This window comes from Mchenga conophoros, linkage group LG4, assembly GCF_057382185.1.
Source record: "Mchenga conophoros isolate Kocher_MC1m ecotype Shallow Benthic linkage group LG4, M_conophoros_male_GT1.1, whole genome shotgun sequence".
Taxonomy (NCBI): Eukaryota; Metazoa; Chordata; class Actinopteri; order Cichliformes; family Cichlidae; genus Mchenga; species Mchenga conophoros.
In genome coordinates this window covers 33662871-33690862 of record NC_140529.1, presented here as the reverse complement: position 1 = coordinate 33690862, position 27992 = coordinate 33662871, and the positions used below count along the sequence as shown (strand labels likewise).

Here is a 27992-nt window from a genome sequence, read left to right as displayed (position 1 = left end):
CAAAGACAGAGTAGACAAATAATGCAATGACATCTGTTTATTTTAATATGGATGTCCATTACACTTGCACATATTTTTGTTTTTATACATTTTCTAGGGTATTTTTCTGTATTGTATCAACGCTAAGAAATTCACATTTACATAATGCATTTTACATTAGTAGGTTACTGCAGATGACATTCAGCTTTACTGGGACCAAGTCCTGATCTATCTGTATCAAGTAATAATATCACAGAGTATCACAGTGAACCTCCCCATAGACTTCATTTTACTGTAGATTACATATCTTGTTGCCTCTGTGATGGAGGTTTGTGATAAAACTTACTGTACATGCAAAAAATCAGTACCGTAGAGCTGATTTCTATTGACAAATAGTATGTGTGCGCTTAAGAGTAGAAGTCCTGGGTGGCATGTTTATGCAATGCTACATGACCCTGTTAGTTGCCAGTATTTATAGCATGTTAACATATAGTATGTGTTCACTGGCAACCTATTTGTACTGTAAGTCTCTTTACACTGGTGCCAAGTTTATACAGTTTGCTTGCGTCTCCAAGGTTCATCTATAGTGCTGACTTCGATTTACTAGAAACCTTCATTTGCTCTGAAAATATTTTTAAAAATACACAAAAAACACAAAATAAGTGGAAAACTGCAAAAGAAAACTAGCCATACATCTGAACTCAAAGATACTGGACACTGTACACAGGCACTTGAACTGTGGTACACTCTTTGAGTGCATTCATATTATGTCTAATAAGTGCTACAAAATAACATCAGTTAGAAAAAATACGGATTCCAAAAGTGTAATATTGTTCATTCATACAAACAAACAGGAAAATGTAAAGACAAAAAAGAAAAATCAATTTACAACAAAAACTTAGGGCTACTCAAACCTTATCCTTGAATTGGTCTTGCATATATTTCTGTTTATATTCAGGTTGTAGATTCCTACAGTGTGTCTCACTTTACAAGCTGTTAGAGTAACACAGAATAAGTCAGTTCAGGGTATATGAGTTCAATGGTGGAGGGCTGATTGGGCCTCAGGGGGATGCAGTCGTGGAGTAAGGGCTTTTTTTTTTTACTTTCCTGTTAAGTCAACACTCTGGTCGCTCATACTGTAGCAGAGTCTGCTTTAATGTCACTGCCAGAGCTAGGATCGGGATGACTCATACCGGCTCTTACAATAGAGGAGTGAATCATACACTGTCTGTATGTGTGTGTGGTCACATGTCCGCACCGCATCAGCTGAGGAGGTGTGAGCAAAGGACAGCAGAGTTTTATTTGCTTCCATTCATTATGCTGCAGTGATTCATGGATCACAAGTGAAGAGAAAGTTTAATTGTCTTGAGCTGTTGGTGACCAGGTGATTGATGCATGTGGGATATAATGACTCACTTTCTCTGTCTTCTTCTCACTGTGTGACATTTCCTATCTGGTGGTCATTAAATTCGACAAGTTCGGCTAACAAGTAAACACATCCACTTGTCCATAGGTAATGGTATAACAAATAATCCCCGTTTAAAAGCCATGTGTCATCTCTTACATGTGAGGTTTCGTATGAAGCTAGGTGAAGTGATGTGTTTATTAGGGAACTTGGTACAGGTAGGTGAATTTTGTACCTTTGACCAGAGCTAACCATTTCCCCCGTTTTGTAGTATTAATTCTAAGCTAAGCTAACCGGCCTCAGAGAGCATCATATTGAATGTTCAGATCTGACATTAGCAACAATCTTCTCATCAAAATATTCGTGGAAAAAGCAATCAAACTATTCTTTTAAATGATTCTGTTTCTAGATCCTGAATCTATATCAACCCGTGTCTTTCTAGCTACTTTACTTGTCTACTTAGCAGGTCTATTACACAACTTACAGATGATTCACACTAATTTTCTGAAGATCTCTTTATCATTTTATCCACACCACATTAAGAGGGACCCTGAGATGATACGTGCCCCTGAAGGAATGAATGCTAAAGCAATGCAGGTGAGCTCAGCTACAATCTTTTGCAAGGTATCTATGTCAATTGCTTTTACAGCTACGTTAGGCAACAGGAAGGGGGCAGCATAAAAGTGGTCCTCCATGATAAAAGGTGTCACCCAGCTTTAGATGTGAGCCTGGACTAAGTGCTTTTATATCACCAGCCAATGTAGTAAATGTCAGCAGCCTCAGAGTGGGATAAAGGATTTGTAATGTGGCGTTGAGGCTTCAGCGAGGGCGTAGTCACCCCTCTGTTGTCCACAGCATTAATCCCAATGAGAGTGGAGCAGAGGGTAAATGAAGCTGAAACCCTGAGGTAATTACTACCTGCCTGTCAGGATGTCTCTCTAATGGGTCCCGTGTTGATGTGAGTGCCAGCGGCAAAGCATTAGCACCTCCACACTGTTTATCAGACTCAGACAAAGCTGCATGAAAGACTGCAAGAGTGAGAATGTGAAGATGTAGTTGCTTGTGCAGATTATGAAATGAAAGTGTGCCTCTGAGGGTTGTCCCAATTTTCCACTCAGTAAGCGTAAATTGTTATAGATGGGATTCCTTGTTGCTGATTTTGTGTCCCAGATTCATTTAAACATCAGTTTAATGAGCACTGATGACGTAGTTTGTTGCTCATTAGACGGCTTCCCCTTCCCATCAGGCATGTTAACTCATTGCAATGAGTCAGCAGAGCTCCACAATGCAGAGACGTTCCCTCTCATGTTGCACATCCAGGCTCCACGGAGGAGTGTGGAGGACCACTGCTGAATCAGCCATGTAGCTCAAGCCACAAAATTAAAGTACCGCACCATAAACAGAAGATATACATTTGCGTATGTTGAATTAAAAGCGTGAAATTACCGAAACACAATCCTTTTTAGGTGCCGTAACGGAGGTTAGTTTGTGAGAGAAAGTCAGGAAGAAGCATCTCACTGAGGCAAAAACAAAACAAAACAGTTAACCTCTTTTTCCAAATATGAGTCACTCGCATCAGTCGGCGTAGCCAATCTCAAACAATGACGCAGACTTTTTATAAGACAACATGACATGAAACGCATCTGTGGTTAAATGATACAAGAGAAAGAAATTTCAGAAGAAGTTGGGAGTGACTCACGGCTCCCCTGTTGCTTTTCGTATCGCTGATGACAGTGGGGGTCTAATAGAGTGAATCTCGTGGAGAGAGGCAGAGGATTATCCAAGAGTGGGACGCCACAGAGCAAGATGTGAGACGGACAAGCTCCCTTTGTCTCTTCGATGCTCATGAAAAAAGAGGGAATATAATGAAGTGTCTTTCTACCTATTTACCTATCAGGCATAGATGTTTCATTGCAAGTGATCATAAAATTTAAAGGTAAATGAAAAGCTTTGAGATGGATAGGAGGTTCTAAACTGGCAGCTAGTGAGAATTATGTCATGTCATACTGGAATAGTCAGGTAATACAAGATGCACTGGCAAATATCTACCTATCTGTGTAACACGGGTTCAGATTTTGGTTGATATTGCCAAAGAGATTGTGTCCAGGCACACTGTATGTGCATGGAGGAAGAGTCAGCGTGTGGCCCAAAGGTGCTGGGAGGTCCTTATCAGTCGAAATGTCGCTCTGTGGCAGCTTCAGATATAAATCAGAGTAAGTTTTTACATTCTGTGGCCGCCTGTCTTCCTTTTGGTCCACTGTTTAAGTCCCCACTGTCTTCTCCTTGTCTTGGGCCTCCGTCTCCTCAGACTTCAGGGGGAGGCGAGTCAGGCTGGGGACCCCCATCCACCCTAACCACTGCAGAAAAAGATAAGATATATGTCAGGCTGTGAAAAGAAGACACTGGTGGGGTTTTTTTAGTTGTAGAGCTCTTCTTTTATTATCTTGAAATTTCACTCATACCAACACTGTTTCTTGTGTCTCGCACTGGAAAGATCCTTGTTCTATTTTCTTCAAAAAGTTTCTTAATCACGAGGAAATGTTTCTAATCACCCGAATGTTATAACTATCCATTCACCAAAAAATAAACTACTTACTATAAGTCATGTAAAACCTCTAAAACTCTGGATAATCACACACTACCCTGTAGAGGGCCCTATGGTGTCATCCACTCATTCAAGCTTGTTAAACTGGATCATTAGCTCCATGAGGATGGGAAACAAAGCTGATTGAGGGAAACCATGGAAACACCTTGGGAATGAAGACTTGTGAAAGTGAACTACAGTACAACACAGTTTGAAGAAGGGACTACCTATAGTGTCACTCTCCTCCTACAAAATCCTTTTCCAAACATCATACTGCACTAAGAGCACTAAGATCGCTACACCCAGTTTTTCTGCTTCCTTTCTCCATCTACTCTGATTATGTCCAGCGGCAGTCCAAAGCACTCGTCTCTTCCTTCTGCTTAAACAGACACTCTACAGGCATCCTCAGTGACACAGAGCAGAAAGACTCTGACACTGGCCAGTGCCCAGCCATCTGTATCACGCACAAGTTCATGCACACAGACACACAGTGGCTTGCACCTGCACTTCTGCTTCAGTCCAACTGTTTCTGAACTGGCAATGCACCTCATTTCAGAGGCAGCATTGATAATAATAGCCACATGGCTGTTTTATAAAGTCCGACCTCATTCCGAGAATCAATACAAACTGTCTTTCACTGAACCAGTTCAATCAGGTCTACTCTGAAACGTGAACTCCCCATCAGAGCGAAGCCTTGTTACAGACTCTTTTTTTTCCCAATCAGAACATTCAGGGAATCCTGATTGGATCCAAAGCCACTGTTAAGCTTTGAAATTTGCCAATTGTGATTGTGATTTGTGGTTTCATGATTGTCACAAGAACTCAAAGGAAAAGTTTAAGAGTCAGTGTTTTACTATGTTCACATATATATCTGTTTTTCTTTTGATAGTTTACTATCAAATAGCACTACTTATATTCATTTCAGAACTCATTTTATTCCATTTAAATCCATTTTCATTTTTAGAGCACTTAAAAGGATACTACATATTTTTGTGTTTACTTGATTAACTAAACCCTGCATGAACACAGTCTTTTCTTCCTAAATTATAAACCTATTTGCTAAATTTGCCTGGTCCCTCTTTTTTGTATTTTTATTTGTCATCAGGCATTTGTGATAGCATGTACCAAGCTGATGAATCTCCATAGTCTTTTTTTTTATATCAATTATCTGCTTATGCACTTGTGTCATGGGGCAAGATATTTGTACCCCAATTGTGCATTTGCACAATGCCAACAACAGCACATGGTGGGAGCAATAGAGTGAACTCGTTTGCCAAAATACAACCTTGAACCTTAAGCTAGACTCTGATCATAATTTAGATTTTTATAGTTGTTTTTTTTTTTTTATGTATCTGACTTTGTAAAGAATCACTGGTTTACAGAGCAGCAAGTCTTGCACCAGATGCCTGTTCTCTACACTGGAAGCCCCAGCTGGTGGTTGTCCCCAGAGGCTAATTCAAAAAACTAGTCACCAGGTTCCCAGCACTTCAGAAATTTGCTTCTACATCCTGGGATAAAAAGGGAAGCTGAATATTAGTCAGGACATTAGAGGGTGAATATTTAATTTAGTTGTGAACTTATTTCCGAGACCTAATTGCTCCTTGATTGTGGATTTGACAAAAACAGATGAAATAATAAGACTCTGGCTTTGGGGGAAAAAACAGCCTAAATCCTTGTTGATACCATCAAGTGTGTTGATTTGTTAAACCAACATCTTCAGGGTAATCAAACCACTTAACCAATTATTAAAGTAGTTTAGAATAATTTAATCAGTTAGTCGACTCATTGCAGCTCTACTGTGCACCAAATACATACTTATTTCACGCGGGGTGTCTGCTGCCTACTTCTATGCTCATTATTCAGATAACAACAGCAGTGAGAATACTTCCACCCAGAGAAGTTTTTGCAAACTTGCTAATGTGGGAGGATGACAACCAGTTATGAGTCATCCCTCTTGTACTGCAGAAATTGCATTAGTGATTTGTAACATGACTCAGCTGCATTATTACTGTAACTTTCAGCTGTATAATGTTACAGAGTAAAGAATGTACTGCTGAGATTCTGCAGGTACCGTGGGCTCTCAAACGCAATCCCACATGTAAACCCCATGATGGAGGTGGACTGTAGTGATGCAATAAAGACTGTCGTCCCTCTGCGTTTTCAGCAAACCTTCTGTCAGTGGCTTTCATAGGAAGATTAAGCAGCATAAATCTGGGACTGTACATTTGCTACAGTGTTATTTTAGGTCAGTTTTGACATTAAAATTTCTAACCTTTCATCATCAGGTCTTTTGTTTTTTCCAATGACTCTGACAATCCTTTAAATATTTTTTGACTGACACCTGCTTTGACTCAGTTTGTTGGGCAATGAGGTCTCGTTTAAATTTTAAACACATACAATCTGCACAATTCATAGGGGGAAGCAGGCAGTAAGCGAGGGAGAGTTCAGGGAGGGGTGCTGCACAGATGAGATGGTTCTTTTCAATTCAGATGAGCAGACAGAAATGAGGCTGAGGACCCTTCATCTTGGAGGTCTCACCCCTCACCAGTGAATCATGCAGGGAATACCCTCATTGAGTGTGTCAGTCAAAGCGAGGGGACATTTTCAGTGCTCGGTTTCTGGTTTTAAAAGCCTCTTTGACTTGTTTTGACTGAAGCTGTTCCCATTACTTTAGCTACCAGTTAACTATGGTTCAGTGGAAACAGGAAACCCCCTGCGATTATCATGGATTTATGGCGCATATTCTCACTCCTTTGCTTTTTTTACAGTCCCAGTTGGTTGTGTAAGAGCACACAACCCCCTGCACAAGCACATTTGCTGCCTTTTTAATGGCTTCCGCACCGACAGACGGTGGTAATGCCAATTAGCACGTGCTAAACACTGATACTACATCAGATTTGGAGCCCAGGCCTGGATCCCATCTCGTAACACCTGCTAATGAGCCAGTCCGTTAAAGAGGTGACAGTGTTAAGCAGGCAGTCATCCTCTCAATGAACCAATGCCAAACTTTGCCTCCAAAAGAAATTCCTTTCTTTTCTTTGACATACAGCGGGCTTCACATTTGTTGAGTGGAAGAATGAAAAGAGGTACTCAAACAAAACACAAGAACAAAATGAGCTTTTTCCAGGCCTCATTAGAATGTAATGGGTATCCTAGACCAGACACAGTGGTTCGGATTGTAGAAGCAAGGATTTGTCAGTTGTTTGTCTTCGCATACTATTATCCTTATTATAACAATTTCTTAATCTTTACACAATATGCTTTGGAAGGGAAAAATAAAACCCTGAGAAAGAACAGGACAAGCGAGAACAACTGAAAACAAGATCACGAGTGAACTTAAGACCTCTTCAGTAGAGGAAAAAACTCAGTCTTATATGTATAAATCAAATAAAAAAGCTGGTTTCATTTTGTAAGTGCTATTTGAGAATTGAAGGACGATGGATGGCTCAGTGTTGTGCAGAGGCCACTTCACATTCCTGGAGCACTTACTTTTATCCTCCAAGGCTCTTTTTTTCCAGACATTCAGTGACAATTCTCACCGAGCCTCATTCTTCGCGTTTATATATTCAGTGCTATGCAGCGAATGAAATCACCTGATCTTATATTGATTTAAAAGGAGAATTAGATGGTCATAAAAGACTGGTATAATTTGAGATAACTGGGCTCAAATATAGTAATAATTCAATGTTTGCATTTATATTTCTTGTACTGGTTAAGGGATGATACTGGCATTTTGGGGGGGGGTAGCTATTGTGATCAAATCCCTCTAACATATTGATCCTGTAAAACATTGTCTTTACATCCAAAGCTTGATAATGAATTTGCTAAAAAGTACTGCTGTTCCCAACAATCCAAAACACATTTCAACATACACATTAATGCTGCTTTAACATATATAAATCTGCAAGTTAGTCCCCAAAATGCACAGATTTTTCCTGATCCAGTAACATTCCCTACAATCTAAAGTTCCCAGCTAATTTTGAAAATGTCACAGCTCTTTATTTAAAACAAACAAAAAATTTTAACAATATTTATGCCTTTAGTAGGAAGCACAGAAATTCTGGCTTGCAGACAAAAATGGCAAAGCACTAGAAAAAAAATGTATACTCGGAGTTATCTTAATATATCTATATTAACAGTAATGGCAGATATCTCAGACAAACAAAAACACACACACAAAAAAGTTCATCTCTGCGTTTCTCCATCTTAATGCACTGCATTACAAGAAGTAAATTAAGGACATGGTAAATTGCTTTATAATAGATTAGTAAAGTGCATAATGTTGGTTCTAAGCCAGACATCATTTATTGAGTTCATCTTCCAAACAAACCTTTTAGATGTTGTCTGGCTTTCATGTCTGCATTGCACAATCTGTCCTAAAGACCTACACCAGAAACACTTCCCAAGTCCCCAGAGACAAATATATGGAGGAGTAGTGGTAAAGTCAAATACAGATCATACATATACAGTTACATACCCAGTCTATACATTCCTCCAATGTACTGACTGAGATGGAATCTGTGTCAAAATTCTGTCAACACTGAAATTTTTCACCTTGTTTTGACGGCAGGTTTCCTACAGAGCCGTAGTCTGTGCATTCCTTGAGTCTAATGCATCGTGAATACCTGTAAGACTTGGCCTCACCTACCTGCCTTTGGCAGCTAAATGTAGATTTTAGTCCCGCTGTTAGGTGATATACTGCTTTTGATCTCAATCCCGCAGAAATGTGTCTTCCCTCTGAGAGAAAAGCTTGCACAATGCTCAAAAAACACCACTACACACATTGATAAAATCTCAGTAGAATATCTTGATTTAATCGAGGTAGACTTTCCTTGGCACCGAAAGTAATACCACGTGAAGGAAAAATGTATTTAGTCTGGGATGAGTCTAAGTTTCTGTGATGAGAGGCCAGGTTTTCATGGAGCGAAGCACCTTAGCTCCCATCAGGCTTATCATTTTATTAGAACACGGTCACGCAATTTCCACTTTATGCTTTCATGGAACTGGGAAATTGATTTGCAATAAGCAAGAGAGGACAGAAAGATGAAAGATAAAGCATTTTGGATATTTAAATACCCATTTATCAAACGGAAAGACTGAAAAGCTGGGATTAGGGTTTGAGCCTACCTATCTGTTCCTGTGTATGAGAGTGCGAAGGCTGAGGCTGGACTTCAGCCTGGGCCTGCTGCTGTTGCTGCTGCTGCTGCTGCTCCTGCAGACTCTGACTGTCCACTGAGATCCCGCTGTCACTGTGCAACTTCTCTCCTTCCGGCGTCACCATCTGGTTGTTTGTAGCTCCACGGTTATTAGCTGCCTGTTTGTTCTGTTTGCAGCTATTCCACCTGTGGAAAAGTAGCACATCAGATAAGATCCAGTGCGATAAAGATACAGTCATGGTTTTAAACTAAAACAAATCTTCTTTCATTAAAGTATTACTTTTCTTTGGCTTTTTTTAAGCATTTCTAAAACCAGAAACACAAAAACAAAACTATTGAATGTACAAAATTATAAGTGATGATTCAGTTGCAATGATGAAAGTTGCAACAACATTACTTATTATGCTGAAAGAACTACGACAATGCTAGAACCCTAAAAATATCACCCGAAGATCCCAGCTGCTCTGCCCACTTTACTGGATATATTAGCTAAACACATTTAGTATTTAAGATCATTCTAAATCAAAAACCTTAAAATGACAAATTAGTAAACTATATTTCATATTTTACATCATCCTCAGAATTAATGGACTAACTAGCTCCACAGTCCTATACAAAAAGAATATTTCCATTTCCATCTATTTCTGTTTCTTATTTGTGAATTACACAAAGATTTTGCCACAAACATTTAGTGTGATCGACATTATAAAGTCCAGATGGAGACAGCATTTTAAATCAGTTCGTTGCAATGCATTAGTTAGCTAACTAGCTACAGCTTCTAACACCTTATAGATATCCATTCACAGCTGTCGCTTCCACTTTCAAATTCAACAGCCAGCTGCTAGAATGGAGTAACTTTCACTTGTATTTCTTCAGAAAATGCTATGGGTCATCATTATCACTGTAAACTGCATAGTTATATTTTGTACTAGAATCTTAGAAAGCAGAATTATAATCAGTGTTATGAATACAACTACAAGAAAAAGAAACACTAAATAAAATAAATATACAAACTACTATAAAAAAGAAATACAACAAAGTGTTCTTCTTGTAGAAGATAAAGTAATGTGAATCAGTAATTTAAATATTCATGAGGTATTTAGTGGTACAGTACAGTAAACACCTCTTCTTATAAAATACTGGGTGTTAAAGAAATTCATGTAATTTACAGTCTGTCTATGCATGTCAACAAGTACATGAGGTTATTAACCAGATGTGTGCGTGACTGTGCTGATAAATCTGGCACTCAAATTTCCTCTGGTCGGCACTTTTCAAACAATCAATGCCCTTAATGAGCTTGTTTACTTGCTTCAAATGTGTTATAGCCTGGGTTTGTATCTGTCTGTCTGAGTGCTTGCATGTGTGGTTGCACGTCCTAACTAACGTGTGTGTGTGTGCGTGTGTGTGTGTGTGTGCGCGCGTGTGTGTGTGTGTGAGAGAGAGAGAGCAAATGAGAGACAGCTCTCTGAAGTATTAAGAACTGAGTTGGGGGTTTTTTTGTTATGGTGTGTTTTAGCACAAATGGCTTAAAGCCTCTTCAACCACAACTGGAATTAATATTCGACCAGCCACCTTACTACTACTTTTCAACCAGATGTTGCCTGGGGCAGATGTCGCTCCAAGCAACATCCAGACCACCATCGTTGTTCACTCATTCTACACCAGGCAATATTTTTGAATAAGTTGTAAAACCCAAATGAGCCAATATCCTTGACCATAGAGTTGCTTTTAATTATTTCTCTTCACAAACTGACCTCCTAAAGATGAGATAAGCGGCAAGACCCACCACCATGGCAGCCAGGATAGAGCAGTAGATAGGTATGAGGTTTTCATTGAGGCCGTGACCGAGGAAGCGAGGAGAACCAGCGCTGGACGTAGTCGTTTCTCCTCCTGGCAGTGGGCTGTAGGAGGCATCAGGAAGGAAGGGATCAGGGAGGGAGGATGAAGATATATCCAAATCGGAGGTAGGAATGACATCGGTAGGTAAACTAGGATCTATAAGGAAGAAAACAGAGAGACAGGAGCATTTATGAGACAGGAAACATGTTATTTAAACTGCTTATATACAGCTATAGAAATAGAGCACAATTAAATTCTGTCCACATTGCAGGCGAAAAAAAATATTTATTTCTGTCTCTGACTGTGTACTGCATGGAAGCTCCAAATTACCATGGCATTCATGTCCGTGATGAATGTAGGTAAACTTTTCACTAGAACTGCCCTTTTGTTTTAAGTTGGTTCCACTGCATCATTGCTGACAGGATTTTCAGAAGTTAACATGATGCACTCTGAGCTCACTATTTTGAGGAGGCTGTGCCAGTGCCAGCATGGAGACTTTTACCAGCTTTCTGTACAGCGTTCACCATTTTAGTTTCACAGCAACACCACTTGTTGTTGCTATATATAGTTTATCATAAACCAAAGCACTGGAAAATTTTGCCCTGCTTGTAATGTTAAGGGGAGTACTGTATGAAAACTTCTGGGAAAATCTTTTTATTCATCCATTACTGTCTAAAAAAGGAAAAATCCAAACATTACAAAAATAGAGATAAGTTCTCTGAGAACCAAGAAGTCATAGAAGTATATAGTATAATATACATATAAACTTTATTCACTTCCTGTGTATAAATCAACACCTTAATGTATTAATTTCATTGTATATTCCCGTGCATATACCATAATCAAACAAGTCACCAAGTCCCCAAGCAGATGTCTGGCGTGCTGCACTCATGTAGCAGCTGTTTCTGATAGACAGATGGGTTCTTCCTGAGTTGCTCTGTGCAGAAAGAAGGAATGCTCTTTAACTAAGGGGGTAAATATCCACCACCCACTACACACTCAGCTTTCCCCACACCAAGTTTGGGCCTTACATGCCAGGTCTCCCCTCGCCACATCTCCATCTGTGTGATCTTTGCGCACTGCACAACATTGAGGCCATATGGTTTCTAGCTGAACAAAGTCTGGGGTTTTAGCGAGGTCATCATATTGAGTTTAGCCTTTGTTGAGGCCAGAGAAGCGAGAAGAGCACTGTGCTACTGGACGGGTCTGGTTTCTATCATAGCTATGTCTGTAAAGAAGTAATTTTCATAAATTGTCCTATTTCCTCTTTCGTTGTGAGCTCCATTAATTATTTCAATGTAATTTTCCATTTTGCAGCAGCTCCATGGCATTGCTTCTTCTGAAAAAACAATGCATCCATCATATCTCTCCAACGCTCCTGTCATATTATGCATTTGTTTTGAAAAGTTCTGCAAGTTACAAAGCAGCGATTCTGTTAGATGACAGAAAAGCTCTGCAGAGAAGGTTACAGATTATGCCTTCTGTCAAAGTGTGGTCGAGCAGGCCAAGTAAGAGGTCTGTCCAGGCAAATCTAAGACCCCTCTGAGCACAACAGCAGAGTGGGGACGGAGTTGTGCAGCCTGGTTCAGATCTGAGCCAGTAATTCCCACCAGAACCTCAGGCTGTGCCTCATTAGCTTTGTCTTGCACTTGCAGGATTAACCCTGTGGAGACTCCTGGGGTTTCCTTCATGGCCAAACACCGGGACACTCAATCCGAAATACTTTCGGTGTCCCCTCTTTACAGATGTTATGATTTTTTTAGGGCTGCTATCTGGTTTCCACGTATTATATTTCTGTGTTCTAAGCTTTTATCAATAAGTACAATATAACCTTTAAACATGGTGTATTTAAAATCAGATATAACATCCTTTTTAAATAATAATTATATATAAAGAATTCAATTAAAATTTAAATAGAATTTATTCTGAAACTCGGTTAGCGGGAGCCTTCAGAAACACGTCCTACTCCATTGCTGGCTCGCTAGCGCCCCCTAAATAGAATTTATTCTAATGGCATAGTTATATTTAACCTAAAAAGAAAAAAAAACTCCAACAGGTGACCGTCAGTCAGCTGGTACTCTGTTTCACACGTCTTTGGCAAATCACTCATTTGAAGGCTCCACCAAAAAACTAGGGTCAACTTTCCTGCTAACACATCTACAAGCTACTTTGCAGCCCACCTCCCCTCTAGCTCGTACTTTAAATGCATGGTTCGAATGTATCAGTGTCATGTCATTTATATTCTGTATTATATGAATGTTGGATATTGAGTAAGGGAACAATCTTCCAGACAAGACTAGTAATGGAAGGAAAACCACACCACATGATTGCTGTGACCGCTGATGTTAACAACACGAAAAAGATATTCAGTGGACCATGACAGCCAATAGCTGTCCTATTTCTTCTGATATAGCAAATACTCAGGTTTCTTCATGGTGATTTGTTGCATATATTACATACAGATGATTCTTTTAATAGTTCATTTGCATCTTGATGGGCAATTTGTCTGGACTTTTTTTCTGTTTGTCATTAAGAGTCCACGTTGGTCTGTCTTTCTGCATGACTGTGGCGGGGCAGTTCTGTCGTAAGGGTATTGGGTTGCTGAAAAAGCAGAAAAAATATTTCGTGGGACAGAAAAACAGAGCACAACAGAGCCATACTTAGAAACAGAAATAATGCGGAGACCTATTTAAAGCGGCACTATTGATTGGGATCTATCTAAAAGGAGGGAGTGGAACATGGGTGTTTGTATTACATGCATTTCTTGACCTTTCCTGGGATGTAGTCAGGTTTCCTAAGCTCTGCCATACATCATCCGGCTAATGCAGGGATGGCTAATGGTATTAGCAATGCAACCTGAGCTCACAAATAGAGCACATTTTGAATGGAAGGTGTGAAAGTGTGCAGATGGTCTAGGCTTATATACAGTTTGTCAAATAAGTTGCAATCCCTACACGTTTGTCTTCACACTGGCTTTTAAATCATGTCACTCTTCTGTAAGTACGCTTTGGTGCAATCAGTGCTCCCTATATGCAGATGTATGCTTACAGTACGAGTCTCACCTAGGATTTGCTGTAAATCGTTTATCTCTTTCCGAGCCAAGACGACAGCTCTCCTGGGAGCATCCTTTGCATAACTCTGACTCAACACATAAAGTACAGTGTGCTACATCTTTATTGTGACTCCTTCATGCTCTCATTTCTATAGGTTGAAGAAAAAAAAACTCTGGCTGTAGACCAAAGGACAAATATAAGCCTGCAGAGGCTGCATACACTAACTGGAACAGAGCAGGAGCTTAAAGGCAGCAGTGGAACTTTAACAATTTAATTTTCGGAGCAGAGGGTTTAAAACAATCGTGACGCTAAATAAAACTAACCCTGGATTTTATGAGCGTGGGCCTGTGTGTTCAGGGAGATGTGTTTATTAGTGGGGTGTGGACCAAAAGGGGAGAAAAAAAAAGATTGAATTTTTATGAGCCATTGAGGTCTTTATGGTGAAGTTAACCCCAGGGTCTTGAGCAGTGGTTGATGTCTTGACTGCTGCCAGTTCAGGGTGGAGATGAGCAACTATCAGGCGCAGAACACGCACAATGACCTCTTTATCAGCCACCAAACACTCTCCCTCTGTCTCAGCTCAGCTTCTATCTCAATTGCCTGCCGTGCACACATCTATCATACGCACACGTACTACGAACTATTCAAGTGAGCGCTCTGTCTTCTGTGGGGGGGGGGTTAATAGGAAGAGTAGAGGGGAGGATAGACAGAGAGGCAGAGTGTTAGGAGAGACGGAGGAGGGGGTACAGATGAACAGAGGAGCTGCTGTAAAGTGCTCTGATTAGCAGGAGTAATTATACTGCAGCAGTGGAGGCACTGAATGCACACTGGCCAACTTCCACCACTCCGCTTACCGAGCCACTTGAGGGCCACTGTGGGAAGAGATAGAAAGAGGGGGAGGAGAGAAGGTGATGAGCGTGGGGTAAAAAAGAGCAAAGAAGTCTGCTTTATCTGTGTTTTTAATCTTTCACTCCGCTTCTCTTGGAAAAGCTGTCAAACAGATGCTCAGCATTTCACGTTTAATGCAAACCTGCTCAACTGGAGGCCGGACAACACCTTTTGGAAAAGCTATCTCAAGGCCAACAGGATCAAAGGTCTTCGATAAAAATGTGGCGGTGTTTACAGCTTCAGATCAAAAAGGTTCACGCATGTGCAGCGTCTTTAATGAAAAACGTAGGAATAAAATCACACTTGGCAGGGGAAGAGTGTGCGCGCGTCATGTTAGCCTGCTATCAGTTGTATTGATTCGGGATGCTCATATAAAACATTTGTGTGTCTGAAGTTGGAGACGACTAAGCTTGCGTGTGTGTGTGTGTGTGTGTGTGTGTGTGTGTGTGTGTGTGTGTGTGTGTGTGTGTGTGTGTGCATACTGTAGTCAAGTGTGGGTGCTCATAGAGGTCACTCAGCGAAACCTGAGCACAAGTAGAAGAAATCCCTGGACTGATATCGACCCCTCTGCATAGAATACCAGCACAGCACATATGCGGCAGCCCTCTCTTTCTCTTTCTGACTCTGTCATTGTATCATGTAATTGACACTTGGTGACAGCTGGATATGAAGATCTGGGAACTTTAAAATGCTTTAATCACATCTTATTTACTGTATAAAAATAAGGCAGCGGGATAAGAATAAAATATAAAAATTCCTCCTGTAAAAATTGCCAGTAAGGCACTTTCTCCTTTGTCATACCAAGCTTACTGTATGCACAGTATCAAAGACCACCATGTAAGGTCATCAAGCATCATCATGACCGCATGTGACTGCAGCCATTACCCGCAGGCCCACTGGTGCTATTATTTTTCAAACAGTCACATATCATGCCATCTCCAGTCCCCACCGTTACTGCTGCTGCAGTACCATCACTCAGGACAAGGCGGGTCACAGTTGATCTGCTTGGGTGGGCGCTAAATGGGCAGCAAAAGGCTGCATTGTGGCCTACGGGACAGCAGATATTTTTGGACAGGCCAGGCTAATGGTAGGCATTACTTTGAAATTCCAAGTGGAAGTAGATTATATGCCTGGACCATATATATTTTTGAGATGAGCCAATGCATTATTCAGGCAACTAAAACTAAAGTCAAAATTTTAATTTTTTAAAAATTGTAGTTTTTAGCTAATTAATTAGTTTTGAAAATAGCAATTAATCTGTCTGATTTCTTTATCATTTTATCATGGTGGCAAACAATATAAAAAATAGACCATAATTTGAATGGTGTAAAAAATTATCTTACTGATCAATTAATAATAAAATGCTAAATGTGGCGCTCATATAAAAGTTGTTATGTATGTTTAGAGTCATTATTCCTGCTTTTTTTCCCTCCAGTTCATTTCTCCATTGTCTTTTTTGCCATTAGAATCTATTATAAGAAGCTTCAAGTCATCCTCTCTACTACAACATGGGCTTGACAAATTTCTGAGGCTCATTAACTTGGTATATCCACCTGCCACCACCAGTGTTTGAGGCCATGAAATCTCAACCCTCTCAACGTTTAAAAGGGGATTATTACAGCTCCTTGCTGAATACCAAAATTTATACATAAACATTTTTCAATACATTGATAATGTGCACAAGAGATTAGTAGGCCTTTAGCCAGTGTTCCATCTATTATGATCATTCTTTGAAGCATTTATTCAAAATTGCCTCACTGGTTCAAGCATGCTTTCCCATAAGATAATGCAGAAGAACATTTTTTCATACAGGAAATCGAGAGCAATACCAGCGAAGACATTTTACCCCATAGATTTGAACTTTGCGGCCCCCTGATGAGGTCAATTTCACGCCTTGTCTAACCCAAGCGAATTTATAGCTTCCTTTGGTACAAGGAGCTTGACTTAGCTCTGACATTCTGAGCTTCTGTTTTGTGGTCGAGACGATTATTCATTGTCCCTTTGTTGACACTGCAGCAAACTTTGACCTTTTAATGCTAAAACTTTGAGCATCCTGCTGTTTAAAAATCAGACCAGGGATGACCTCTGACCACGTTTGTTCCCACACATGTGGAAGTTACCCCTGCTGATTTGTGCAAAATGTGACTGAGACATATATGATGCTGTTTTAAAATTACTTGTAGCTACTGTGCAGTTTTAGTGTGGAGCTTCTAACTTTTTAAACGGACTTTTACCCCTGATATGTTTGGCATAGAAACCATCTTGGTTCGTTTTTACCTTGGTTTCGTTCAAAGGTGAAAAAATATCCTTTAAAAAAAATTCAACTATATGAAACCAACGTGAGTGTGCAGAGCGTGCAGTGCAGACTTACTGTAGCAGACAGTGTCACTGGTTGGCGTGCAATTAGCTTGTTGTGTTTCGTTTTCATCACAGATGGTGCAGGGCAGGCAGGGTTCGAGGGAGTTTTCCTCGTCAGAGAAGGTTTCGTCGACACATTCCTCACACACCGTATCGTGATCGTGATCACAGTGGGAGTACACGCCCTGTCCCAAAGGGCATACCGTACACTGCTCACAACGGCCAGTTACAGTGTTGAAGAAATAGTTATAGTTACAAATGCATTTGGCATCGTTGGAGTCGGTGCATGGCGTCTCCATCCGCATCAACCCGGTGCACTGAGTGCATGTCTTGCACTCCTCTGTATGACTGTAGTTCTCAGAGAAGGTCTCGCCTACACATTAGAGGAAAGGTTTGAAAGGAATGGAGATGAGTAAAAAAATAAAAGAGATTAGAAGATGAAGAGAGAAGGAAATGTGAGGAGATAAACAGGGAGAAAAACAGTGAGTATAATGACATTAATCATGTTTACTGCACATTCATTAAAAGGAAGGACACATTGATCCACTGGGCTCTTTAGTGATTTGTGCTTCGGGACAAGAAAGGTGCTCTTGTTGGGGAGCGAGTCAAAAGCCTGCTGTGCTCATTATGATATTGATCCCAGAGTGTTTGTGCTGCGCTGAGTAAACTGCTTTAATCTCAGTCATACACGGGGAGTGAAATGCAGGTGCATCCACATCCTTCCACTGAAAGCCTGTCTTTAAAAGTCATCATCACTGACTTAAGTAAATTAAGATACTTTTGTTACCTGGTCATGATATAAACTGATCTAAAAGCACAAATAGAATTTTTAATTGCCATATCATAATTGAATATATCATAACATAATGTAAGGCTGCAGTCGTATGTTTAAAACTTGACCTCCTGTTTCTTTTCCTTGCTGATCTTCCTTGATTTCAAGGATAACACCATGAGGTGAGGGAGAAATACAGATATGGAATTTGAATTGCGCTACAGTCAAAAACTGTTCTATTTGAACTACCCAGTAATGTATCGCAAAAGGCGCATTGAGTTCTTACCAAGTTGCTTCAGACAGATAAAGACAACCCAGAGAAAATAACACTTTATTACCAAGGTTGGATTTTTTTTAATGTAAATTGGCAAACACTTCCAGGAGTTACATTAATGATCCAATGTAACTCCCGCCTTTATTTAAGCTTTTTGTAACTGAAGTAAGACTAAATAATAACCATCATCACAAATGCTGATAATAGGCATAAACGTCTAACTGCAAGGTACCAAACAACATAAGAAGCAGATACTGTTCAGTAGGATAGCTTGATCTGCCTGAAGTAAGAGTGTGTAAACTGGCGGACTGAGTAGTAGCATCATCTATATAAAACACATGTTATTTCTGGTTTGTGTCATATGTTTGCTAAACCTTCACAGGGTATGTGTGTGTGTGCAAAAAACCTTGAGTTTAAGGCACATTTCACTGTATAAGTTTTTGTTGTGAGTTGTGTGCAAAGGGAGAAAAAAACATATCAGACCACAGTAGTGTTATCAGAGAAATGAGGTAAAAGCTGTGGTGACTTATTACTGGCTGCCTTTGAATTACTCCAAGCTCTTCAGATTTGTTCTTCTGTGCTATTTGGAGTCGGGAGGATTTGGGAGAGTTCATGACTGAGGAAATGATGACCTCAAATTAGCTTATTCTTACACTGAGAGTTCCTCGGGGCACAAAGTAATCTATTAATATTGCATTTTCATATAGACTTATTTTCAGATATAATTGGATGCCTGCTGAATTATGCATACAATGTGAAAGCGAGAGTGTTTGTGTGCCCTATGAGTGTGCTTTAGCAGTTGAATGAGTTGAGAGTATAGTAGAAAGGCCGACAGGGGTGGGGGGCGACACTAAAGCTCACATTCATTACAGAGGCAGTGTCACTGTTTTTCAAATACCTTTTTGTGTGTGTGTGTGTGTGTGTGTGTGTGTGTGTGTGTGTGTGTGTGTGTGTGTGTGTGTGTGTGTGTATAATATAAGAGCGGTCACCTTGAGAGAGCTGCAAAAACACCACAAAGACTGTTGTGTTGTACACAACATTCAATGGGTACAAAGCTGTTTGGAATAAAGGTTTCACAACATGAGATTTTGCGACAAGAATGCAGCTTTATAAACTGCTTAATTAACACCAGACATTGCTCGTTTTACTATGAATTTCACAAAAATGGAGCACGTAGCAAGTTTACACTCTTCAAAATCTCCTCGCCATCTCCGTGCTGTTTGTCTTGAAGGGAAATAAATCATTGGGAATGGCAGAACTATAAATAAAGCCACATGCCTGTGTGGATGTCTGGGACTTGCAGAGCTCTTATCTGCATATCCATATGCTTCGGAATATGTGTTTTTCACAGGAATTGCTTAGCGGGTGTCGTGTTGAGAAACAACATATTGTCAGTGTGAAAAACCCTGCAGCAATGTCCCAGCGCTTGCTTTTACGTTGTAAGCGGCTCCGGCAAGTAAACACTGGCACCAATTGAAGCTCTAAACACCTTGTAAACAGCAGCGCTGCTAAGAGGCCGACTATGAGACCTGTCACATTATACAAGCAGACTGAGCGGAGCAGATGGAAGTAATGATATAGACACAGGTAGAATGATCAACAAGCTCTGCGCGAGCAGTCGCTTGATTCGCTCGAATGATTCTCTAGATTGTTTGACGCAGCACAACTATAAGCAGTCTGTGAGGGTGGTCCCAAACCCCCCCAAAAAGAACATATTCTAGTGTTGAGGAAGGGCTGGTGTACAAGTAGGAGGAGAAAGGGTCATGGGAAATGAGGCAAGCAGGGATGTATGTGCGTTCAGTTTCCTTTTAGACAGCATCAAATCCTGTGCTTTTTCTTTAAGGGTGAGTCTGTCATCACCCTTTGCTCTTATTACTGTTTGCAGGCAGAAGTGATACAGGAGGGTGACACTAACTGAATGATCCAGACACAGACAAACACCAGACCTCCAAAGTAAATAATCATTTGAATTTGTGAGGTTGAAACCTTTGTTTTGATTTCAGTCAGGCTCAACCAGTAAACCTCCCCTCCTCATTCATTTCAATTATCCCGCTGCGAACAGGCTTCCTCGCTAATTTTAACTCGCATGCATGAGTCCCCTTTGCAGTTCTTGTGCGTAAACATGCCTAAATGTGACCATATGCAGCGAGTGTTCAGCAGGAACTGTCAGAAGAGATGTGTGTGGGCGTGTCTGCGGTGCATGCGTCAGCGCTTTCATGTGGAAAGAAGAAAGGAAGAAAGTTAAAGGCCATCAGGTGAGAGTGCATTCTTTAATCAAATATGGCCTTCTTTCTAATTGTCCCCAGCTGAGATCTGATGAGCACACATCAGCGTTTAGTGTCACCGTGTTTGGCTATAAAGGTGGTTGCGGGTAAAGGGAAATGTGGTCGTGAATGGGGGCGCGATGCACTTAAATTGTGCCACTTCAGCCCAGGAGGACCACCCCCCTCATCTAACGCTGATGTGTTTCAGCCCCATTAGTGTCATCAATAATGTAGTTCTCGATGGCATTGAGGCTATTTGATGATGTTCACAATCAGCACTTTAGGTGTGACCATGAGCAATGCTGGACATTTCCTACCCTTCACAGAAAGTACCGTGTTTCTGCTTAGACGCTACCCAAAACGCTGACCCTCTGCTGACTGAGGATAAATTATCAACATTTGGAAAGTTGCGTAACGGCTTTATTTGGCTTTTTGAACACAAATCGTTTCTGTCTGTAATTATCACCCTGCTTCTTTGGACCACTTCCGCTTCCCCGAGATTTAAAACAGGTGTTTCAAACATAGAGGGAATATTATTAACCAGAGCTATTAAAAGGAAGACCAAATTAGGCAAAATATAATTTAGCAATCAATGTCCGCTCTTGCATCCCGTACTAATGTCACTTTTTTTAGGGTGTTATGTAGGGAACTATCTTCATCTGATACATCTGCTACAGCCAGAGAAGACCTGCCAGGAGAAAATCTCCATTTTCCCTTTCTTTATCCAAAGTTAAAAGAAACTTGATGCTCTGCTTCAGCCGTCCCCAGACATTCCATGATTTGAATTTTCCTTTAATTTCCAGTGAGTCCCAGTCCAGTTGGCCAGCAGGGCTCTTCCACATTGACTCCTGGGGTTTTGCCCCACATATTGCATTCAAGCACCTTTGAATGGCTTACTAAGTGAGGCAAGTCTGGTTGTCTTATCTCCCATGACAGCAGTGAAAGTGAAGGAGACTGATAAATATTTTATTGCTGCTGATGCTGGCACTCGTCCCGAGCTGGGACCGGGGAGACCATTGGTAGGTGGAGGAGTAGAAGTGGGATACAGGAAGTGGGATATTAAAGGGGGTCGAGGTGAATACAGATTTGCCCTTATTTACCGTGAAACAGGAAATGGATGTGTTGGATTTTACTTCTCAATTATTCATATCTGCACTTTAGAAAATGTATTTATAGCATTCGTTTTTCGAGTAAGGTCGCTGTTTTAGCCTCTAACCTTTGCTTGTATATAAACGCCACTCAGCCTTATTTTAGCGACTGTGCTCCTGGGGGGTTTCAGGTGCATTAATATTTAAATTGCTGAAACAAAAACAATGCAGAAAAGTATAAAAATGCATTTGCACCGGAAATTGAATTTAACCTCCTGGGTATTTGAGGTTAATTGTTGAGTGTTTATCAGTGGTGAATACTGTTCCTGTATTGCAAAGCAAGATAATTGTTCGCTGTTAGAGGCACAATAGGCTTTTCAATATGGTTTAATTAGCTGGATCAAATTGGTAAAGATGCACTGATGTAACAGTATGCATGATAAATGAGCAGATCGTGCCCTTTGGTGCCTGGCTCTCTAATACCATTTTATCCGCTAATACAGACGATGAGTCATAGCAACAGGAAGGGGGAGGGGGGAGGGGGGCGGCATGCTGGCTGAGAAAAGTGAGAACAGGAGATGAAGGGAGACACGACAAGAATTGGTGTAGAGGAGTTGGGGATGAGGGAGAGAATGAAACAACGTCTATTCAGAAATACAGTCAAGAGAGCCAGCCCACATTATAGGAAAGTAGAGCTGTGGTTTAGCATCTACACATCATCTGCCACTGTTTGCTGTAGCAATATGAAAAGGAATATGGTGTGCAAGACGACGTCAAAGCAGTGATAAAGTCCAGACGCCCATGAAATAGCAGCGCGCTTATCCTCAGACTCCAGACACCACTTAGTCATTCCAAGTTATCAGATGCGTTTTTCAATGTTAACTAATATTTATAATATTAATTCTTAATCTGGATTTTCAACAGCGCTGATGGAAAATCATAAAAATTTTCACTTTTACTTTTGCACATCAGCCCATTTTTGTCAAATTCATGCCTCTTCCTTTGCTTTGACACAGTAGGTTTATATGAAATTGACTCATTGTATCTTACCCGGGGTTTTTTCAGCCTGTGGCACTGTTTTGCTCTACATGTAGAAAACTGGCTCCCTGTTCTTGCACCAACAACTGCAGCTCTTGAGATACCCAAGGCAAAAAACTTCAAAGGATTGAAATTAGACCGACTTGAGATGCTTAAATAACATAATGTGGCTCAGAGATTTGCAATTTGTTATGCAAACAAATTCACAAGTCCAAGACTTGAATTCTCTGTGGATAAAAAGTATTCCTGCCAGTCCGTAATCATTCCTCCACAATTTAATCATCTCCCTCGTAATGGCATCCAGTTGATATTTTGGAGGGTTCTGTTTAGCACATGGGAAGATTTTGATGTTAAAAGACTTTTGCTCAGCACTTCTTGTTTATGAAAGGATTTTTCAGCACATGTTGCCATAATGGATTCACGCCACAAGTCAGTGTTAAACAGTTCTGCAGCTTTTGTTGAACTACGCAGTGACACTCGAGACCTTTACTTTGCATGCTGACAGAGCTACAGAACAAGAGAACTGCTACGACAAAATGCAAAAATCTTATTTTCTTCTTTGTGTTGTTGCGAAGTTGGAACCATTCCCAACTCTGGGAAAGCATAGAGCAAGTCCCTAATGGTTTACAGCCTCAGCTGAGCTTTAAATGAACACATTTGGACCCACTTACAAGCATCAAACTGATGAACTCCTGCATTATTTGGGGGTAACTTGATAGAGACAGATCATACAGTTTATACAAATTGGTCAATAACAGTATTTCTGGCTTTGAAAATCTTTGTTTTTAGTTTGGATCTTGAGACCCCCAAATATGAATGGCATGTGTAAATAAAGATGATGCAATTGTTAAAAGTTTTTGTTGATCACATGTGTCTATGTTGGTAATCACATTCAGTTTTGCAGCTGTGCGTGAGTTTATATGTGTATATACTGTGTTTGATTTGTTTCTGGATTTATTTTAATCCTCTTACATTGGCCTTACAAGAAGTAGAGTCAGGTTTTTTGCATCCTAAAGTTCTATAATGCAAAGATTTAAGAGTTGGTTGCTTAATGCCCGTGATAAAAAAAAAAAACATGTTCGACCTGCTTTATTAGAACCACTCTGCACTTATATGAAAACTCTTTGTGTGGTTTGTGGTTGTATTTTGGTTGCGGTAAGACTCATTGTTGTTGAGCTTTGTTTAGGCGGAAAGTTTCAGGGCGACAAATAGGAAAGGCAACACAAAATTCCGTAAATATCACAAAATGGTTTCAAAAGTGTTATCTTTTAATACAATATTTTGAAATTTGCTTGGTTTATGCATTGTTGCCTATTGATCAGTAAAAAAAAATGTGTTTTCCTAGTGGAAATGAAAAAAATCTATTTTTACAGTTAGGAAAAAAAATGCTTTTGGCTCATGTAAATGAGAAAAAAAATCCCCTTGGCTCTTGTGTGTTTTGCATCCATAAATAATAGCAAGCCATTGGTAGAGCGTTTGCACAGTATTTAATCAAGTTGAAAGCTGTAAATGTTAACAAAGTGTTAATTAGTGGATATGCAGCCTCACTCTCCACACATCTATTCTAGGATTTAACCTAAAGCAAAAAACAAACATTTCACCAAATAATGATATATTAACCAACATCAGAGAAACTTGCTTTGTAACTTTGATTTGATTACTCTATTCATTTTTAATTGCATGCACAATAATAACAGTAATACAATACTCACTGTCCAAACACTGAGTGCAGACGGTCTGAGTAACGCCGCATTTCTTCAACACTCCCTCTCCAGGTGGACACTCAATGCAGCATTCTCCATTCCTGGTGAACTGGCGAGATTCGCAGGAGAGAAGCACAGCCCGCTCCGTCTTGGAGGCCAGCACCGCTGCCACCTGGCACACCGGGACACCGGCACAGTAAATCGGAGAGCAAACTTTCACACATAGACAAACGTGCTGCGCAGGACCGCTGTGGCGTGCATGGCAAAGCAAATTGATGAAAATTACTGCCAGGTGTCCAACCTGTTCCTTAACTCTAACTGCCATTGGGATTCATCATAAATCATGTTGTCTCCGCCTACATTAGACACACTTTAAACAAGGCAGTCGTCTAAACTGTCCTAATAGCTCCCCTAAAGGCACATCAGCTCTAATAGTAAACTTATGACATGCTCCAGCCAGGGCAGTAAGCATAAAATCATGGGTGCACGACATTATACACATGCCTGTCCTAATTACTGTCTAAAGGTGAAAGTTGTTGTGAATGTCAGCCTCTGCTTCCGATCTCCTCTGGCACATGCGCACAAGCACTTGTATTTCTACACTTGTGAGGACTTTATAAATTGTAAAAGTGCATTTCCTCTCACTAACCTCCCTCAACCATAACATGAATGTGTAAATCCATCCTTTACTCAAATTGGTCTACATGATGGAGGTTCATTTTTTTATTAAGTTTGAAGGTGAAAGTTTACACTGTGGAGACTTTTAACAATAAATGGGAGATAGGCCCCAGATTAAAAAAAAAAAAAGTTCACTCGTGTGAGTCAGCAGCTGAGGTCATGAATTAATTCTAAAGTCTTGTTTCTTTGCATATTTAAGCACCACATTTAATCATGTGGTCTCTGCACTCTAAATGCTTTTTATGGTGTTTCTTTCATGAATGCACAAATTTTTTGTCACTAATATCCTGTCTGGTAATGCCCCATCCTCCCCCATTATCACCTCCTCTGTGTTTCATTTCCCTCAGTCCTCTCTGATATAAATTCCATGCAGCTTTACTCGCAAAAGAACTGAGGCTTGTTCCGCTGGTGTGTGTACAACAATGCAAAATGAAAGGAATTCATACCCAGACGTTGGAGAACAAAGAAAAGCGTTATACTGAGTCACTTTCATGTCCTGTGGCTTTTATTATGTAACGAGCAAAAGCTCATTTCCACTTAATTCACATTTGCTGAGACATCAATTCAGTCTTTTTTCTGTCTTTCTCTCTGTCATCCTTCCTTGCCCCCCCCCCCCCCCCCCTCCTTCTCTACTGTCCCTGCTTTCATTCAGAAACAGATGTACTGAGCAGCTAGCACCGCTCTCTCTCTTTCTCTCATTCCCACTTCTCTTGCTCAATATTTCCCCCTATCTGTCACTCCACTTTTTGCTCTCAAGGTGCATTCCTCTTCCTAATCATTTTTCCTGACTTTACAGCCTGTTATCTCAACGTTTTTGCACAAATTTCTGCATCTGTGAGAGTAAATTATCAGACTTTGAGTCTGCAAAAATGAAACTTGGGTGGATCCCAAAACCATAAAAGACATTCCTTCTTACAGGGGATGGATTCATGTCTCTAACTGCTCTCCCCTTCCTTTTACGTCTCACAGGAATTTCACTCAGCTAAAACACAGATTAATGACAAATACAGTGAAATGGGCAGCAGGAATATGCATACACATATTAATAAAAATGTACAGTGACGCAGCTATGATATGCTTGGTTTGCTCCCACTTCAATTTCATGGTCAATTTGAGAGTTTATTTCTAAATTTAATTCTACCAAAGTGCATCCGACCGTCACCACTCTTTAAACCAGCTGTCATAACAGAGTGTCCACTCACATCCAGGGCTGTTCACATGATGACTGAGCCACACAGCCCAATAAGACCAGCTGCTGTGCACTTAACAGAGTGCTGGGAGGATGTGACCTCTGCTTCTGGCTTTATTACCACCATCTCCTATAATCAACCTTTTTCCTATAATCAGTACTTTAATTTTAAGAATGATATGATTTTAAGCAAAAACAAAAAAATCCACATTTTTGCATGAACATTCAAGCATCTTTCTCTGGTTTTCATTTAACACCCCAAATATGGCCAAAATACCCTAAAGAGTAAACATTTTGACAAAACATTATTATAAACTCATTACAGGTATTAAACTCTAGGTCAAAGCATCCACCAGAAGCTTCTGGTGGATGCATGTGACCCAGGGTGAAGAAGATATCGAAGATATTTTCCATAAACATAATTCCAGCAGTGCTTCTGAACTTTTTCTCCCATGCGTGAAAACCAAAAGGGAGGTACAAGTGCGCATTTAGGGGAACGTGTGTGCGTGCTTGCGTGCGTGCGTGCGTGCGTGTGTGGGTGGGTGGGTTGGTGGGTGCGCGCACAGCTGAACATCAACTGGTCTGTCCACAAAGTCATAATCAAATGAGTTGACATGTAGCTACATGCAGCACCCGCGTGTCACGTTTAACCAGATAAACGACTTACTGCTTGCCTCACAACAGCAATAAAATACATATTTACAAAGATATGACAGAAATTTCTCAAAACGGATTATAAATGCCACACAATGGTCAAGAAAAAGTCACCACGAAAGTCCCAACAGGAGCAGCAACAGCACAGATTTGCAAAGTGGGAAACAATTTCAGCTTCAGATGGCATGTTACTGAGGGAATCATTATTGAGACGTCACAGTGAAAGGAAATCCCTGAAAAAATGAAAAAGTGAAATGAAAAAGTCCATCGGGTCACTGAAACTCCATTTAAAGAATGACAGCATTAAAGAAGCAGGGTACTGCTGCAGTCACTTACTGCACAGACTACTTACCAAAGAGCATGAAATGACCAGCGATAAGGTAGAAGTCATCCTGATTCGTCAGCCGGAGTCACATAAAAGAGGTGTTGTGCAGAGAAAGCAGAGCTATGTGTATGAGGAGAGCCGCTCAGCAGAAGTGCTCATTTTAATTCCAGCGGCACGGATTTTATCAATGAGTCCGCACCATCGCGCGTCTGTCCGGGACCTCTGGACCGGAGTCAGTTGCAAGTGTAGGTGCACCTCCTCAGCAGCGCCACTACTTACACACTAACGCACCAGCACACAGAGTGAAGACGAGGCGGAGGAGGAGGTGCAGGAGACCGTCCTGTCCGGAGTACTGCAAGTGCACTGCGGAGGAGGCAGGCGAAAAGAGGAGAGGGCCACGTCCACCCTCCACTTTATTACTCCTGATGCTCCTGCAGTGCAACCTGCTCCTCTCCCTCTCTCTCACACACACACGCACTCTCTCTCTCTCTCTCGTTTTAGTCTCACGTGAGGTCTCACTAGCTGAAAAATATCAAATAATGAAAATGATTCATATTTATTATTAAAGACCGACATGAATGTTTTGCACATTCAGTAATAATCCCCACACACGTCTTTGTTGTTAATGCTATATACTCAAAAGTATGTGGACACATCTGTCTACATTCTTTTGGCCCCACAGTAACACTTTCATGCCACTTTTATCCTGCCTTTGATCTTGATTTTAATATCATCGCGCACGTTA

General features: G+C 40.6%; 1 protein-coding gene across 1 annotated transcript; it reads right to left on the bottom strand.

The window, feature by feature from the left end:
- Positions 1–21: 21 nt before the first annotated feature.
- ngfra (nerve growth factor receptor a (TNFR superfamily, member 16)) lies at positions 22–27654 on the bottom strand. The gene is made up of 6 exons (XM_085271955.1): positions 27275–27654; positions 24411–24573; positions 17276–17635; positions 10879–11119; positions 9096–9310; positions 22–3741 (listed from the first exon to the last, which is right to left on the bottom strand). Exons 1-6 carry the CDS (start codon positions 27311–27313, stop codon positions 3689–3691), a joined length of 1071 nt encoding a protein of 356 aa, XP_085128081.1. The 5' UTR covers positions 27314–27654; the 3' UTR covers positions 22–3688.
- Between the last annotated feature and the right edge of the window lie 338 nt (positions 27655–27992).

Bases quoted from the DNA above. Each gene is read 5' to 3' on its own strand.
- ngfra (XM_085271955.1), bottom strand. From the start codon at position 27,313: ATGACTTCTACCTTATCGCTGGTCATTTCATGCTCTTTG. The intron at 24,574-27,274 runs GTAAGTAGTCTG...CCGGTGTGCCAG, and splicing joins TGGTCATTTCATGCTCTTTG to GTGGCAGCGGTGCTGGCCTC. The intron at 17,636-24,410 runs GTGAGTATTGTA...TCTAATGTGTAG, and splicing joins CTGCACTCAGTGTTTGGACA to GCGAGACCTTCTCTGAGAAC.